The following is a 17869-nucleotide window of genomic DNA, read 5'->3' as shown; positions in this document are numbered from 1 at the left end:
ACAACTACATACAACTCACAACATACAACTACATACAACACACAACTACATACAACTCAACATACAACTACACACAACTCACAACATACAACACACAACTCACAACATACAACTACATACAACACACAACTACATACAACTCACAACATACAACTACATACAACACACAACTACATACAACTCAACATACAACTACACACAACTCACAACATACAACACACAACTCACAACATACAACTACATACAACACACAACATACAACACACAACTACTCACAACATACAACTACATACAACACACAACTACACACAACACAAAACGCACAACATACAACACACAACTACACAACTCACAACATGTTTCTGTCACATGTTCTTTCTTCCCTTACAGGTGTGGTACATGGATGGTTACCATAACAACCGATTTGTCAGGGAGTATCAGTCGATGTATGACTTCATGATGACGGATAACTTCACGTCTCACCGCCTGCCTCACCCGTGGTCCGGTACCGGTCAGGTGGTTTATAACGGGTCCATTTACTTCAACAAGTTTCAGAGTCACACCATCATCAAGTTCGACTTCAGCACATCGCTCATCAGCCGCTCCCGACAGCTCGACTTCGCCGGCTACAACAATATGTACCATTACTCGTGGGGAGGTCACTCTGACATTGACCTCATGGTGGACGAGGGCGGGCTGTGGGCCGTCTACGCCACCAATCAGAATGCAGGAAACATCGTCCTTAGCCAGTTAAACCCAAACACTCTGCAGATCATCCGAAGCTGGACCACCAACCACCCCAAACGCAGCGCCGGTGAGGCCTTCATGATCTGTGGAACGCTGTACGTCACCAACGGATACTCTGGAGGAACCAAAGTGTACTACGCCTACTCTACCAACTCCTCCACCTACGAGTACATCGACATCCCTCTGACCAATAAATACAGCCACCTGTCAATGCTCGACTACAACCCCCGAGACAGAGCGCTGTATGCCTGGAACAACGGCCACCAAGTCCTGTACAACGTCACACTGTACCACATCATACAGTAAGATGACATCACACTGTACCACATCATACAGTAAGATGACATCACACTGCATCACATCATACAGTAAGATGACATCACACTGCGTCACATCATACAGTAAGATGACATCACACTGCGTTACATCATACAGTAAGATACAAGTCCTTTATGACATCACACTGGACCAGGGAAACTGCTAGCTTAATTCCATCAAAGGATAATCCACCGTGTCACACCTGTGTACACCTGTTCAATAAACAACATACTACATGTGAACACAGAACATGGAAATCAGACAGACGTTGTTGGAAGGTGATCTATGCTAATAGTTTCCCTCTGCTTCCAGTCTTTTTGCTAAGCTAGGCTAGCAGTACCCCCCCCAAGCTCTTTGATTAAACACAATCACGAAGACACCAAACTTTGTATTTCACAATAAAAGACACTGGATTGTTTTATTTTGGTGGTGTACACAGAAGAATGCTACATGTTTATATATTTTCTTCTTTTGAAATCAGACGTACTGTTCTCACTTTGAAGTAATAATAATAATAATTAAGTCTTTTTTACTGTTTCATGTGTTCTACAGTCAAACTAAACATTTCACTTGTTTGTAAATCAGCTGTCGTAGGTTTAGCAGGGCTAACCGACACCTTTCCTTCCATCTACTCATGTGGAATCACATGAACACACACTTCAAGCATCATGGGAGATGTAGTCCCTCAGCAGCCTGTCACGCCTGATCCTCCTCAGCTGGTTGGTGTAAAGTTTCTAAAAAAATTGAAATCATGTGCAGCGAGATCGCTGAGCTAACGTCACGACAAAAACATTTTAACATCATGTAGAGATTCTGCTGCGTGTTTCACAAACTGCACGTTAAAGTTACAAGTCAGCGTGTCCACTGCAGGTTGACGTGTCCTTCGGCAGGTTGAATTGTCCTTTGGCAAGTTGACATGTCCATGTGCAGGTTGACTTGTCCTTTGGCGGGGTGACGTGTCCATGGGTGGGTTGACATGTCCTTTGGCGGGTTGACGTGTCCATGGGCGGGTTGACGTGTCCTTTGGCGGGTTGACGTGTCCTTTGGCGGGTTGATGTATCCTTTGGTGGGTTGACGTGTCCATGGGTGGGTTGACGTGTCCTTTGGCGGGTTGACGTGTCCATGGGTGGGTTGACGCGTCCTTTGGCGGGTTGACGTGTCCATGGGCGGGTTGACGTGTCCTTTGGCGGGTTGACGTGTCCCTGGGCGGGTTGACATGTCCTTTGGTGGGTTGACGTGTCCTTTGGTGGGTCAGTCATAATTGTAAACGTGTATAAATTGCTTCATGTGAAGACGTTCAGCTCAGTGATGATTTGTTTTTTTAGATATTTGACTCGTGTGTTATTAATTCTTTATTCTGTTTAAGTGTCGGACCAGCTGAGGACAGGAAACAATAAAACTGAATTTATTAAAGCATTAAGTGATATTTTCTATGGTTGGCCTGTAAACTACTTTGTGTTTTGTACTTAAACAGATTGGTACTCTAGTTTTCCGTGGAGTCTTTATAACTGATGATCAGCAGTGATGATATGAAACATGTTTTATTATTGGACAGACTGCATGTGACATGTTTTTAACAGCTTTGTTATTTAAATAAAGAGATGAATAAAACATGTCTGCTGCTTCTGTTTGTGTGTTAACGAGCATCAGTCCATATTAATTAAAGTTAACTCCAAATATGACGTCTGTCCAGTAACAATGAAGGTTACTTGAAAGTAATCTAATTTGCCATTAACATTGTTAGTGGTGTGAGTATTACAATACTTTAACATATTATTACAAGATATATTAAACATTAATGTGAAACAATAAATGAGCCTGAAATCCATGGATACTTTAAATACCTACTAAAAAATAAAATACACTCAAGGGAATCCAAACTTTTTTCGTCTGTTGGTCCCTGTTGAACGCACTACTAGTTCCTACCAGATCAGGGGCGTCCCTCTCTAAAAACTCCTGAAGACGTCCAGCTCTTCAGAGGGGACCTCCTCTCCTAGCACTACCTACAACTGGACATGAGGAAGCTGCCCCTTTAAGAATGTCATAGCACTTATTGTTGCACTGACGCTTCTCATCGCACTATACCGTGATTGTTCCCTTCTCTGTGAGTCGCCTTGGATAAAAGCGTCTGCTAAATATGATAATATAATGGAAATGGAAATACTTTAAATGGAAATCTTTGAGAAGAATGAACTACAGATCTGAATCATCTTTGAGAGTCTCAGTCCGGTGTTGGACCACTACGAGTCACCAGAACCACTTTAGTCCAGAGTTCAGTTCAGAAACACTCTAATCAGCTGACAGGTGAGTCTGAATGAAGACAGATCACTTTGATTCAGACTGTACTTTATTTTGAAAGATTAACATACAGGAAAAGAGCGTGATCAGCAGTCTCACATCTCAATAAAAAAAAAAAAATCAATAACTGATCATTTCCCACTATAAAATAAACAAGTTTCACATTTCACACAATCAATAAAATGATCATTGATCAACAAGCGAGGGCGGTGCCAGGGCATAGGGGTGGGACTAATATGGACTAGTTAATCTGGGGATGGGGTTCATGTCAGCAGGTATACGGGGGTGGGGCTACACCGCTGCAGTTACAGTTTATATTTACACACAATTAACTCTTTAAAGTTTAAACTTTACAGAGTTTAACTTCACTGTAAAGTTTAAACTTCACTGTAAAGTTAAAAGTTCACTGTAAAGTTTAAAGATTAAACTTAACTGTAAAGTTTAAAGATTAAACTTAACTGTAAAGTTTAAGCTTCACTGTAAAGTTTAAAGATTAAACTTCACTGTAAAGATTAAACTTCACTGTAAAGTTTAAAGTTTAAGCTTCACTGTAAAGTTTAAAGTTTAAGCTTCACTATAAAGTTTAAGCTTCACTGTAAATTTTAAAGATTAAACTTCACTGTAAAGATTCAACTTCACTGTAAAGTTTAAAGTTTGAACTTCACTGTAAAGTTTAAAGTTTAAGCTTCACTGTAAAGTTTAAAGATTAAACTTTACTGTAAAGTTTAAACTTCACTTAACCTATGAAAGTTTAAGCTTAAACAAGTAAAAAAATACACTGTGTGAAGTTTAAACTTTACAGTTTGTACAGAGTGACATCACAGCAGTGTTCTTTTACTTTGGACCATGGTGATGTCACAGTGTATCAACACAGTACACTGTGACATCACAACAGTGAGACAGATGTTGAGTTTCTCTTTAAAGTCTTTGTCTGACAGGAAGGATTGTCCTTTTTCTTTTCTGAACATCTTCACAAACATTTTTACAGTTTACATTTTAGTTTAAATACAGCAGCTTCTCTGCTTTCACATCAGAATAAAAAGTTCAAAGTTAAATAATTCATTTTCTTCGTCTGTATCTGAAGATAATGATTCAGTTTGTGATCAAAAGTTAACTTCTTGAATTTACATAAATCAAAATAAAAACTCTACTAATGGAGAGAGATGATTAATGACGATCTGGATCAGAGGGTTCGGGACCTGTCTAATATCTGATCTCTGATCTGAAGTCTGATCAGGATTCAGGACCTGTCTAATATCTGATCTCTGATCTGAAGTCTGATCAGGATTCGGGACCTGTCTAATATCTGATCTCTGATCTGAAGTCTGATCAGGGTTTGGGACCTGTCTAATATCTGATTTGAGTTAAACCATCCAATGAAAAGCTGTTACCGGACTTCCTCAGAGCTCTTTCCTTTACATCACTTCCTGTGGCGAGACGTCCTCACTGGTCGATTACTGTGACTAGACTAGCCGACTACTCTGCACAAAGCCTACAAGACAGACAGACAGAGAGAGAGATAGAGAGAGAGAGAGAGAGAGAGAGAGAGAGAGAGAGAGACAGACAGACAGACAGACAGAGAGAGAGAGAGAGAGAGAGAGAGAGAGACAGAGAGAGAGAGAGAGAGAGAGAGAGAGAGAGAGAGAGAGAGAGAGACAGAGAGAGAGAGAGAGAGAGAGAGAGAGAGAGAGAGAGAGAGAGAGAGAGAGAGAGAAAGAGAGGTAGAGAGAGACAGGTAGATATGTTATAGCAGGTAGAGTGAGACAGGTTGTCAGACTGATGACTACACTCAGCATTAATAATAAACACTGACATCTAGTGATTAGAATCAGCACTGCAGAGCATAAAACAAGTTCAACACGTTTTATTTGATGAAGCAGCTTCTACGTCTGACTTCAGTCTGAGCTGTAAAATAAAGACAGAGAAGTTTCATTTGGTTTGAGAGAAGAAGTTTAACGATCATAAACAAGAACTTTATTTCCTCTGCAGCAGCAAACACAACACACAAACACTATCAGGCCTGATTATTAGTCAAGGTGCTCTCTGTCCCATCACTATCGAGTTCTCCAAGCTGAACTTTGTCTTTGTTCAACCTTCCTGCCAACTGGAACGGGATCACCTTCTTCTCCTACCAACACCTGTCTTACCTACGTGACATCCACCTGTACACTGATTTTGGGGGTTTCTACAATGACCCCAGAGCTTAACATGTAAGTCACAGATATTCTGTGAGGCTACTAGTCCTCATGTTCATGTCCTCATGTATTTAGACGAGTCCTTTCCACGTCCCATCCATCACGTCCTTCATGCACAGCCTAACACGGCTCTCTGTTACAGATACAGCTCATGTTCCTGATGATTCAACGCCATCGTGGTGTCTCTTTCCCGTTTCTCGAAGGCTCGGCCCCTCTGGCAGATAACCACCAGTACTGGTTTGTCCATGTTCAGCAACATTCAACCAATAAATCCTGACATAATACCTGACAGCCTCATCAACAGCCGCTGCTTTCATAATTAACCACGGCTATGAAATCACACACCAGAGACCAGCTGAGCCTGGACAAGGTGCTGCTTGGTCCATTAACACACTTCTTGTCTACTCTGGTCACTCCTTCAGAACCGGACCTGTCTCATGGTCCTTTAAAACAAATCATGGATGGCTGATCTACCCTCTGTTCACATCTGCTCCATCTTATCTCAGGTTTAGGTTCAGATCAGAGATCCAGAACTTTTGTCTTGTTTGAATCTCTGCAGCTTCATTAAAATAAAACTTAATTATTGTTAACACACAGTGTAATATTACTGTGTATTAGCCTTAAGGCCATGTAAGCTTTATGACTGATGTTTGATGAATTTGTTCTATTGGACCTGTTTATTGGGCTCTTAATGCTGATGGTGGTTCTGGTTCTGGACACTGAACTGGACCTCCTGATCCACCCTGTGCTGTTCTGCTTAACGACGCAGAGTTTTACTGTTAACTGAACTTTATGTCATCAAAGTTTTTCTTGACGTGACATCACTGTGACATCATAGTTTGTGATGGTGCAGGTGGTGTAAGTTGGTCTGGACGTAGCTGAATCTGAATCAGTGTTTCCAGATGTTTGACCTGATGATCTGATCAGAGATCTGACTGAAGATCAGTGATGCTGATATTTGACAGCTGGTTTCCTGTTTGAATCCTGTAAACTGATCTCAGTGTGACAGACAGACAGACAGACAGACAGACAGACAGACAGACAGACGCAGCAGATCCAGATCTATACAACATAAACAGGAGTTTCAGTTCAGGCTCCGCCTCCTCCTCAGACCACATGACCAGGTAAAGAGTCCGCTGAGTTTAAGTTACTCTGAACTTGCTGCTGGTGGATGTGAAATGCATGCTGGGATACGTGTCTGAAGTTAGCTGCTAAAGTATCCTGATAAAACCAGCGGAGGGGGACCTCTTCAGGTCATCTGGTCATGTGACCAGGGTGAGGATGAAGCAGGGCCCTACAGGTGAGTCACACAGGTATGAAAACAGGAAGTAGACAGCAGGTAGCATTCAGCACACAGACAAGCAGAGCATATAGACACAGACAAGCTGCTACTGTTACCATAGCAACCGCCTTGACATTCAGAGGTCAAAGGTCACAGAGGTCATCAGGGTTACATAAGGTCATATGTAGGTCATGGCACCTTTGGCACTGCTGTCCAGGAAGACTTTAATGTAGGAGGTGGGGACGTATCCCTCCTCCTCCAGGTTCCTCCGTACTCTGGTCCATCCGTCACCTTTGTCCTCCTCCACCACAGAAAGTAGTTCTCCCTCCACCATCGACAAAGTTCCTTCGTTCTGACCTGCAAGACACCAACAAGAACAAGTTCACGCCTCAAGCAGAGTGAAACATCAACCCCAACATCAACAACCCCAGCAACAACATAATCATCAACATCAACCCCAACATCAACAACCCCACCAACAACCTCACCACCAACCCCAACAAAAAACAACCAAGAACATAACCATCAACATCAACCAACATCAACAACCCTTCAACAAGCTCACCACCAACCCCGACAACAACCCACCAACAACATAACCATCAACATCAACCCCAACATCAACAACCCCACCAACAACATAATCATCAACATCAACCCCAACATCAACAACCCCACCAACAACCTCACCACCAACCCCAACAAAAACCACCAACAACATAATCATCAACATCAACAACCCACCAACAAAACCAACAACATAACCAACAACACCAACATCATAACCATCAACATCAACAACCCCACCAACAACATAATCATCAACATCAACCCCAACATCAACAACCCCACCAACAACCTCACCACCAACCCCAACAAAAAACAACTAAGAACATAACCATCAACATCAACCCCAACATCAACAACCCTTCAACAAGCTCACCACCAACCCCGACAACAACCCACCATCAACATCAACCCCAACATCAACAACCCACCAACAACATAACCATAACCATCAACATCAACCCCAACATCAACAACCCACCAACAACCTCACCACCAACCCCAACAAAAACCACCAAGAACATACTCATCAACATCAACCCCAACATCAACAACCCCACCAACAACCTCACCACCAACCCCGACAACAACCCACCAACAACATAACCATCAACATCAACCCCAACATCAACAACCCACCAACAACGTCACCACCAACCCCGACAACAACATAACCATCAACATCAACCCCAACATCAACAATCTACCACCAACACCACCAACAACCTCACCACCAACCCCAACAACAACCCACCAACAACATAACCATCAACATCAACCCCAACACCAACCCCAACACCAATAAGTCCAACATCAACAACCCACCAACATAACCAAGAACATCAACACCCCACCAACAACATCAACCTCACCAACAACACCACCAACAATGTCATCACCATCACTATTGTGTGTACCTGTGTGTCAGGTGACGTACCTTGGAAGGGGTAAAGGGACTTGCAGGTGCCGATACTCGGTAACGGTTCTTCATCATCAAAGTCGTCATCAAACTCTGAACTACGAGATTTAAAGTGAAGCTCTGCACTGTGGTCTTCAGTGTAGCTGCCGTCAGGACTGAGGAGACAGACAGGTAGACAGACAGGTAGACAAAATGTCAGAAGAACAAGATGAACACTTGTAATCAATAATCAGTAATCATTCATCAGTCAGTACCTCTCTCTGCTGGCTGGACTGCGGTTGTCCATTTGTTTCAGGCTGCTGCTGCCCGGCGTGGTTGCCTGAGAATTTAACCCACAACCTCCACTCTGTCTCCTGCTGCTGTGATCAGACCTGCTGTCAGCCTCTGCCAGCCACGCCTACACAACACACACAGTCTTCAATTGGACTTTCGTCTTTGATTTGACCGTCACCTTTCGTCAAAAGCTGTTATGTACTGTGTGTACTTCTGTGTATCTGTAGTACAGTGTTTGTGTACTGTGTGTAGTCCTGACCTGGTTCCTCCTCAGCTCTTCTTCCAGTTTCTGCAGACTCTGTTTCACTTCGTCCAGTCGAGGCTCCAAACTGTCGGCGTCGCCCATCTGAGGACTTCGTTCATAAACTTCCCTCATCTTCAACAGAGCATCTCTAACACACACACACACACACACACACACACACACACACACACACACAACATTTCCTTTTTTTAAAGATTTTTTGAGCTGAAGGGTGACAGGAACGTGGACAGAGAGAGAGAGAGACGTGGACTGACACGCGGGAAGGAGCCGCAGATCGGACTCGAACCCTCGGCTTCCACAGCACGGATCGAGCCTTCACACACGGGACGGCTGCTCTACCAGCTGAGCTGGACACGCCCCTTATAACACATTTCTCATGTGAAAACTGTCGTCTTCACACAGTCTTTGATACATACACATACAAACATATATACATGTATATACACATACATCTATACATATATAAAATACGTACCTCTGCTCGCGCTCTCTCTGGATCTCCTGGTTGATGTTGTTGATCCTCATCTGAAGTTTTTTTCGTCTCTGTTCAGGAGGAAGATGGCTGCAGTCTGCGGGACTCGAACCCTGCAACAACACAAGACACTGATCAACAGGATGTGATGTCATACACCTGTACGATGTCACAGACAGACAGGTGTGATACTGACCAGTTTGAGTGACAGCTGTCCAATCAGAGGGGGGCGTGAAGTAAACATGAAAACACAGTTTGTGATTAACGAGCAGTACACGTATGTACATGTGTTCAAACACACATGCGTGTATATATACATACGTGTGTGCATGCATGTGTGTGTGTGTGTACCCCTCTCTTGAGGCTGCGCAGACACTGCTTCCTGGTTCTGGACCCAGAGGTCATGAGGTCATTTAGCCGCTGTGTGATTGGTTCTCTAGAGGCCAGTGGCGGGGACTGTGGACTGTTGGCCACGCCCCCTGGTGATGGCGACGTGGGGGGTGGAGGCGGAGGCTGGCGGGGGGAGGAGAGGAGGGTCAACAGCTGGAGAGAGAGAGGCGTGGTCAGTACAGCCAGGTGTGTGTGCCTGTGTGTGTTTTAATGTGTGTGTGTACCTTGTTTTTCCGGATGAACGGCCACAGCTTCCTGCTATGTCTCCGTCCCTCGGTCCGGTTGTCAAGGTAACTGGACTCAGAGATGCTCCGCCTCATAGTAGCACTGTAGTCCTCAAACTCAACGTCACCGGGAGGTTCAAATCCCGACTTGTACACCTCCACCACCTGCCGGGTGTCCTGCACACAGGAAGCACACACAGCTCTGACCTTTGATCTTCACGGCTTGCAGTGACATCATCTAGTGGTCATCGCTCACCATCCGGGGCTGGATGCCCTCGGCGGCATCCATCATGGCGTCCAGACAGCGACTCACAACAGGAAGAACTTTCCTTTCAGCCTCCGCCGATGAACGCATCGCCTCGCAGATCCGCTCGATCCGCCGCTCCTCCATGTCCTGGATCCGCTGTGGAGACAACACATGAGCACTGAGCCCGGTTTACCAGTGTGTGGTACCGCTGGTTTACCTGGAACAGTACCAGTACCAGTGTGTGGTAGTTCTGGTTTAACTGGTATATAATTTAAATAAGATCCAATCAGATTTTATTTGTACAGCCCAAAGTCACAAAGTCCATTTTCCTCTGAGGCTTTACAATCTGTACAGGGAGTGACACCCTCTGTCCTTAGACCCTCGGTTCCAGTGAGGAAAAACTTGCCCACAAAAACCTTTAACAGGGAAAAAAGGTGGAAGAAACCTCAGGAAGAGCCACAGAGGAGGGATCCCTCTCCCAGGACGGACAGACGTGCAATAGATGTCAGTGTACAGAACAAATCAACACAAACATATTGTACAATTACAATGACTGATAAAATGACAATGAATTACAATGAATGATAAAATGACAATGAATTACAATGACTGATAAAATGACAATGAATTACAATATACTGGTTCCAATGTGTGGAAGTGCTGGTTTACCTGGTATATAACTGGTACCAGTGTGTGGTAGTGCTGGTGCTGGTCCTGGTTGAACTGGTTTAAACTGGTCACATAGTCTTTCCTGGACTCTTCGGCAGCTTGTTTCTTCTGTTGAGCCGTCTGACGAGCCTGAAACCATGTGATCAGATACACTGTAAAACATGTGATCAGATACACTGTAAACCATGTTAAATATACTGACTTTACAAAACCTTACCTTCAGTGAGCAGCGCTAAGACAGACAGACAGGTAACAGACAGAGAGACAGTTCAGATGAGTTCTTGTCATTGATGTTAAACCAACTGATCAGTATTAATATTGATCAGTATTTATATTGATCAGTATAGATCCACCTTCTCTCCGTCCGTCTTGTTGTCGAGGTCGATTCTGTCGGACACGTGTTGCGCTCGCTCTGCCTCCTTACAGTCACGTTCAAACCGACGTTTACTCTGAATGGCAACAAAACTACAGATCAACCAATAAATACAACAACTGACATCTGAATGAAGTCAGGTCAGGTGTGTTGGTGGGCAGGGTCAGGTGTGGGGTCAGGTGTGTTGGTGGGCGGGGTCAGGTGTGTTGGTGGGCGGGGTCAGTGGTCACTCACAGACTCCAGTTGTTTCCAGGAGCTCTCAATGTGCTGCTGTGCACGGCGGCCATCCTGGAAATGCTGCACAAAAACACATGCTGGTGAATACACTTATTCGTTTGAGTGTCTATCTGTGTGTGTGTGTGTGTGTGTGTGTGTGTGTGTGTGTGTGATGACTCACGATCTTCCTCTCCGTCTTCAGCTCCTGGGTGTACCTGGTCAGCTCACAGACGATTTGTGTGTTCAGGTTTTCAGCCAGTTCTTCTCTCTGAACAGAAAGTTCACTCAGCTGACGGAGAGTCGCCGCAAACGCCAAACACCAGGTGTACCTGTAACAACCAATCAGACAGCAGGTGTACCTGTAACAACCAATCAGCATCTACCTGTGGGCTTGTGGTACATACACCTGTTATGTACACCTGGAGTTAGGTGTTATCATGACTTCCTGCTGCTGAGGTTAGTGTTTCCTCAGACAGGTGATAACAGAAACATGTCAATTCACCTGCTCTCGTCCTCTCTGCTTCTTTTTGGGTGGTACTTCTTAGACAGGCTCCTGCAGACAGACAGGTAGAGACAGACAGGTAGAGTCAGACAGCTAGAGACAAACCATTCATCTGAATCAGTTTAATTAAACTTTTCAGACTCTTCTTCCTAAAATAATTTCAGGCTCTCCAAAGACAAACGGGTCCCAGGGGCTTCAGAGACCCTGATAAGTCTGTCCACCTTCTGGAGCTGGACCTGCTCGAGCGTCTAGTGGCCCGGACAGGGAGGTGGAGTAGTACCAACTAAATAAAGTCACTGAAGGGAAGACTGAGAGACATATTCCGAGTATCAGGACTCTCTGGGTGGATTCCTGGAAGGACGTCCTGGTTGGGGAACAGTGGATGAGCTCTCCACTGTTGCAGGGGTGCTGGGGGGTCATGGGAATTTGACCATCTACATGTGTCACCCTGTGGGGGGTACTGAGTGAGTATAGGATACTGAGGCAGTTGTTGTGAGAGATCCGATGTTGGAGTCTGCCATGGTTGTCCTTTGTCTCTGATTAGTGAATGGAATCCCAAGGCACAGCCGGGCTGAAGAGTGTCTGGTTTGGGAACCTCAGAGTTGCATCTGGTTCTGTTGGCTTCATCAGACCGTGACCTTCAGCACACACCGGGCCGGTTTGCAGCCGAGTATCCCAAAGAGTCTTGGTACACTGCAGAAGAACGTTGGGATATTCCCTCTGGGTTGGGGATTAGTTGCTATGAGGACGTTGCATTGGACCTTTGTGGTTCAGAGTCAGCTGAGCCAGAAGACAACGTTCCAACCCTCTCCTACGGTCATGAGCTTTGGATGGTGACCAAAAGAATGAGATCCAAGCGGTTGACATGAGTTTCCTCTGTAGGTGTCTGAGCTCAGCCTTGGAGATAAGAGAGGAACTCAAGGTAGTGATGCTGATCCTTTAGGTCCAAAGGACCAGCTGAGGTGGTTCAACATGTTAAACCTGTTGCCACAACAACCCAACCCCGGGAAAGAGGAAGGAATCCATGGATGGTTGAATTAATAGATGGATGGATAGATCAATGGATGGTTGGTTGGATGGATGGATGGATGGATGGTTGGATGGCTGGATGGTTGGCTGAATGGTTGGATGGCTGAATGGTTGGATGGATGGATGGATGGTTAGATGGATGGATGGATGGCTGAATGGATGGATGGTTGGATGAATGGATGGCTGAATGGTTGGATGGATGGATGGATGGATGGATGGATGGATGATGGGTGGATGATGGATGGATGAATGGATGATTAGATGGATGGATGGATGGCTGAATGGTTAGATGGATGGATGGATGCATGAATGGATGGATAGATGGATATATGGATTGATGGGTGAATGGTTGGTTGGATGGATGGATGGATGGATGGATGGATGAATGGTTAGATGGATGGATGGATGGATGAATGGATGATTAGATGGATGGATGGATGAATGGATGGATGGATGGCTGAATGGTTGGATGGATGGATGAATGGATGATGGATGAATGATTAGATGGATGGATGGATGACGGATGGCTGAATGGTTGGATAGATGGATGATGGATGGATGAATGGATGATTAGATGGATGGATGGATGGATGGCTGAATGGTTAGATGGATGGATGGATGCATGAATGGATGATAAGATTCATGGATGGATGGATGGATGGATGAATGGTTGGATAGATGGATATATGGATTGATGGGTGAATGGTTGGTTGGATGGATGGATGGATGGATGAATGTTAGATGGATGGATGGGTGGATGAATGGATGATTAGATGGATGGATGGATGATTAGATGGATGGATGATTAGATGGATGATTAGATGGATGGATGGTTAGATGGATGGATGGATGGATGGATGGATGGATGATTGGATGGTTAGATGGATGGATGGATGGATGGATGGATGATTAGATGGATGGATGATTAGATGGATGGATGGATGGATGGATGGATGGTTGGATGGATGGTTAGATGGATGGATGGATGGTTGGATGGTTGGATGGATGGATGGTTAGATGGATGGTTAGATGGATGGTTGGATGGATGGTTGGATGGATGGTTGGATGGATGGTTAGATGGATGGATGGATGGTTGGATGGTTGGATGGATGGATGGTTGGATGGTTGGATGTGGTACCTGATCTGTTTGGCGTAGCTCAGCTCGATCTCGGCTCGCTCCTTTAGGAACTTGGTGTATCTCTCCAGGAAGTCGATTCCCCAGCTGGTGTGTTTCTCCAAATTATCGAACTGATCCTGGACCAGAACACAAGACACGTCTGTAGAACTGGTGCATAGTTAGAACTCCCACTGAGGCCGCTCGATAATTTCAAACTGATCAGAGAACAAACTAAGAAAAGAAATGAAGTAAAATACAAATTGAATTGATTCTCTGACATGCACGATATATGATGAGCAATAATCACTGTGACGTCATTAGGACATCAGTCATGACTGTTGAGTGATGTCACGTGTTCGGGGTTAGGGTCTGTCTGCACGTCGCGCGCTGCAGCAGCATCATGGAGGATGCAGAGCGCGAGCCTCCTGTCGTCACGCACCGGGGTGTGCTATGGCCGCAGACAGAAGCACGCGCGCCCCCCCCCCCCCCCCCCCCCTCTTATACACACACACACACACACACACACACACACACGTTACCGGCGGGTCACAGCTGACGGTAACCAAGTGACCGGTGTGGTCCTCGTGCAGCAGGTGTGAACAGGTGTACGTACCCACAGCTCGGTGCCCCAGTTACAGCTCATCGTGTCCGCTCTGCTGCTCTCCGCTGCGGCTGCTCGCTGCTCCGCCTCCCGGTACCGAGCCGACGATCACCGCGAGTTGGTGCTGATGCTGCTCACCGCGCGCATCCTCCGCGACAAACTGGTTGCCTGTCTGTCTCACCTCTATCTGCCTGTCTGTCTGTCTGTCTCTCTGTCTGTCTGTGTCTGTCTGCAGTACAGCGCAGAGGACGCGGTCACGCGCGGCGCGTCTCCCCGGAGGACCCTTTGTCATCAGTGAGGAGATGCTGAGATTGTGTGTACTGAGCATGCGTAGTTACAGCCCCGCCCTGCTGTCTGACACAATAAAAACGCTTCCGGTTTGTAAAATAAAATAAAATAAACAGGTTTTAGTCAGTCTGCAGGGACGTCTCAGAGACTACGTCCAGGTTTTAGACAGTCTGCGAGGACGTCTCAGAGACTACATCCAGGTTTTTACTGAAACAGCTGATTTTTGTCAGAACAGGAAATACAAAGAATAACAAAATAAAAGAATCATGTTGATTTAAACTTTTATTTTGTTATGTTTACAAACAGAAATCAGTTCCTTCAAAATAAAAGACTCAAACTCCAAACTGAACTTTGACAGTCAGAACCCGTTCCTGCTGTCAGTACCATTAATGTTAGAGAACCAGTGTCATGACTGGACCCTGGACTGGTCTAGTTACCACGGCGACCAGCATGATGATGTTAGAAACAAACAGGAAGCTGCCGAAAGAAAGACAGGAAGTCATTTAAAGCTGACAGACAGCTGTCTGTCTGCTCGTCTCTGGTTCGTTGTCTTCTGGACGTCTCGGGTCCTGAAGGAAGCACTTCAACCCTGATGTGCCTGACGTCTCTTCAGGTGAGCTCACCTGGTCAGCTCCTTCTTAGCGGCCATCTTGTGCCCAGACTCCCTGCTCTCCTGACTCTGCAGCAGCCAATCAGCAACAGTCTCAGCAGGAGGACACAGCTGATGTCATCATCAGGTGTAACAGAGGAGTGAACATTTAAAGACTCACACACACACACAGGAGTTAACATGACCTGCTGTCGTGCCTGTATGTTGGGCTGGGACTACTTCCTGGTTTCGTACCTGTAGTTTTGGGTCTTCGGCCTGGACTACTTCCTGGACCGTCTTTAGGAAAGCCACCGTCGTCTCCAGCACGGTTACCATGTCAACGTGAACGCCGTGGATTGTGGGTACGAGCTGTCGCAACGTGCTGCAGCTCTGAGTGATGCGTTTCCTGTTAGAGATGACATCATGACCACAGTGATGACCTCAACAGGAGAGGGAGGGGCTTCTTCTCACATCAAATGCTGAACACAGGAAGTTCACCTTCACAATAAAAGTCCAGTAGATAATGTCATACCTGCGTCGTCGCTCCAGAAGAACACAGCTGCTCGTCTTCATCACACCTTTATCACCATCCTCCTCCTCCTGCTCCTCCTCCTCCTCCTGCTGCTCCTCCTCAGGTGAGGCAGCAGTCAGCAGAGCGTCAGAGTCAATGGTGGACAGGATTTGGTCTCCAACAGGACCAGAATTGAAGTGATGCTCCATCCTGTCTGCTTCCTCACTTCCTGTTTCTTCTGCAGGGTCCACATCGGCTCCTGTGACAGAGTGATGTAAGGAAGGAAGAAAAGAAACAAAGAAACAAACAAACAAAACAAACAATACAAAAAAACAAAACAAACAATACAAAGAAAGAAACAAAGAAAGAAACAAACAAAACAAACAAACAATACAAAGAAACAAACAAACAAAACAAAGAAAGAAACAAACAAACAAAACAAACAATACAAAGAAAGAAACAAACAAAACAAACAATACAAAGAAAGAAACAAACAAAACAAACAAACAAACAAACAAACAATACAAAGAAACAAACAAAGAAACAATACAAAGAAAGAAAGAAACAAACAAAGAAACAAAACAAACAATACAAAGAAAGAAACAATACAAAGAAAGAAACAAACAAACAAACAAAACAAAGAAACAAACAAACAAAACAAACAATACAAAAAAACAAAACAAACAATACAAAGAAAGAAACAAAGAAAGAAACAAACAAACAAAACAAACAATACAAAGAAAGAAACAAACAAAACAAAGAAAGAAACAAACAAACAAAACAAACAATACAAAGAAAGAAACAAACAAAACAAACAATACAAAGAAAGAAACAAACAAACAAACAAACAAACAATACAAAGAAACAAACAAACAAACAATACAAAGAAAGAAACAAACAAAGAAAGAAACAAAACAAACAATACAAAGAAAGAAACAATACAAAGAAAGAAACAAAGAAACAAACAAAACAAAGAAACAAACAAACAAACAATACAAACAAACAAAACAAAGAAAGAAACAAACAATACAAACAAACAAAACAAAGAAACAAACGAAACAAACAAACAATACAAACAAACAAAACAAAGAAACAAACAAAACAAACAAACAATACAAACAAAGAAAGAAACAAACAAACAATACAAAAAAGAAAGAAAGAATCAAACAAAGGATTAAACATTAAAAGATGTCTCACCTGTCCTCCAGGTGGAAACACTTCCTGATCACATGAAGTGTTTTCACCTGGTGTGTTTGAGTCCAGAAAGACAAATGTTTCTCTGAGACAGGCGAGTTTTTAATGAGACCCAGACTTTACCAGGTCCAGGTTCTGGTTCTGGTCCAGTGATGCAGTGATGTCTGACAGTAAATATGAGGCAGTAAATGTGTCGTGATGAACTCTCCTTCAGATGAAATGTCAGCGGGGCATTCAGGGTCGCTCTGTTCATTATTTCAAATCAAACTCTCAACTGTCCAATCACATGCGAGCAGGTCGGCTCTGTTAAAGGTCAAAGGTCGTCAGGCTACGTTCATCATAATAAAGTTTGTTTCATTTGTATGATAATTTCACTGAACGTGACGAGCTTCATTAAAAACTCATGAAATGTTTCTGCTTCCTGTTTGAACCGGCCCTTTAAATTTACTGATACCTGATTGTACTACGACTCCCATGGTGCATTTCAACAAACAGATTAATTCATTCTTTACAGCAGCTGAGACTCATGGGTAGTGTAGTAAAATTAATGAGTTTGAATTATTTATTTTTACCTGCAGAGAAA

The 17869-nt window shown here is 44.3% G+C and overlaps 3 protein-coding genes across 7 annotated transcripts in view; 1 reads left to right on the top strand and 2 right to left on the bottom strand.

Annotated features, from left to right (window-relative positions):
• Positions 1–2662, top strand: part of LOC113746906 (noelin-like) — a 9193-nt gene extending 6531 nt beyond the window's left edge. The window contains exon 6 of the mRNA XM_027284401.1: positions 391–2662. Coding sequence (XP_027140202.1) covers positions 391–1053 — 663 coding nt within the window. The 3' untranslated portion in view covers positions 1054–2662. The remainder of the gene's footprint in view (positions 1–390) is intronic.
• A 1652-nt stretch (positions 2663–4314) lies between these two features.
• fnbp1a (formin binding protein 1a) lies at positions 4315–15052 on the bottom strand. Of its 2 annotated transcripts, none has more exons than XM_027284388.1 (18): positions 14717–15052; positions 14125–14240; positions 11958–12008; positions 11637–11784; positions 11474–11536; positions 11220–11315; positions 11084–11098; positions 10867–10995; positions 10207–10353; positions 9951–10127; positions 9688–9849; positions 9533–9547; positions 9340–9449; positions 8859–8991; positions 8581–8723; positions 8345–8481; positions 7039–7197; positions 4315–4855 (listed from the first exon to the last, which is right to left on the bottom strand). In XM_027284388.1, the coding sequence occupies exons 1-18, from the start codon at positions 14744–14746 to the stop codon at positions 4827–4829; spliced, it is 1860 nt and encodes a 619-aa protein (XP_027140189.1). In that variant the 5' UTR covers positions 14747–15052; the 3' UTR covers positions 4315–4826. The 2 variants fall into 2 exon arrangements, with proteins under 2 accessions (XP_027140189.1, XP_027140188.1); XM_027284387.1 differs by having other exon boundaries at positions 9688–9879; positions 14717–15050.
• A 209-nt stretch (positions 15053–15261) lies between these two features.
• LOC113746910 (transcription factor SPEECHLESS-like) lies at positions 15262–17574 on the bottom strand. Of its 4 annotated transcripts, none has more exons than XM_027284407.1 (4): positions 17410–17574; positions 16114–16351; positions 15837–15987; positions 15262–15671 (listed from the first exon to the last, which is right to left on the bottom strand). In XM_027284407.1, the coding sequence occupies exons 1-4, from the start codon at positions 17537–17539 to the stop codon at positions 15612–15614; spliced, it is 579 nt and encodes a 192-aa protein (XP_027140208.1). In that variant the 5' UTR covers positions 17540–17574; the 3' UTR covers positions 15262–15611. The 4 variants fall into 4 exon arrangements, with proteins under 4 accessions (XP_027140208.1, XP_027140207.1, XP_027140210.1 ...); XM_027284406.1 differs by having other exon boundaries at positions 15262–15713; positions 17410–17561; XM_027284409.1 differs by having other exon boundaries at positions 15262–15713; positions 17337–17548.
• Positions 17575–17869: the final 295 nt, after the last annotated feature.

The sequence above is a fragment of the Larimichthys crocea genome, chromosome XI (assembly GCF_000972845.2).
Source record: "Larimichthys crocea isolate SSNF chromosome XI, L_crocea_2.0, whole genome shotgun sequence".
Lineage (NCBI taxonomy): Eukaryota > Metazoa > Chordata > Actinopteri > Sciaenidae > Larimichthys > Larimichthys crocea.
The sequence above is the reverse complement of the archived record's forward strand: the minus strand, read 5'-3'. Positions and strand labels throughout refer to the sequence as shown.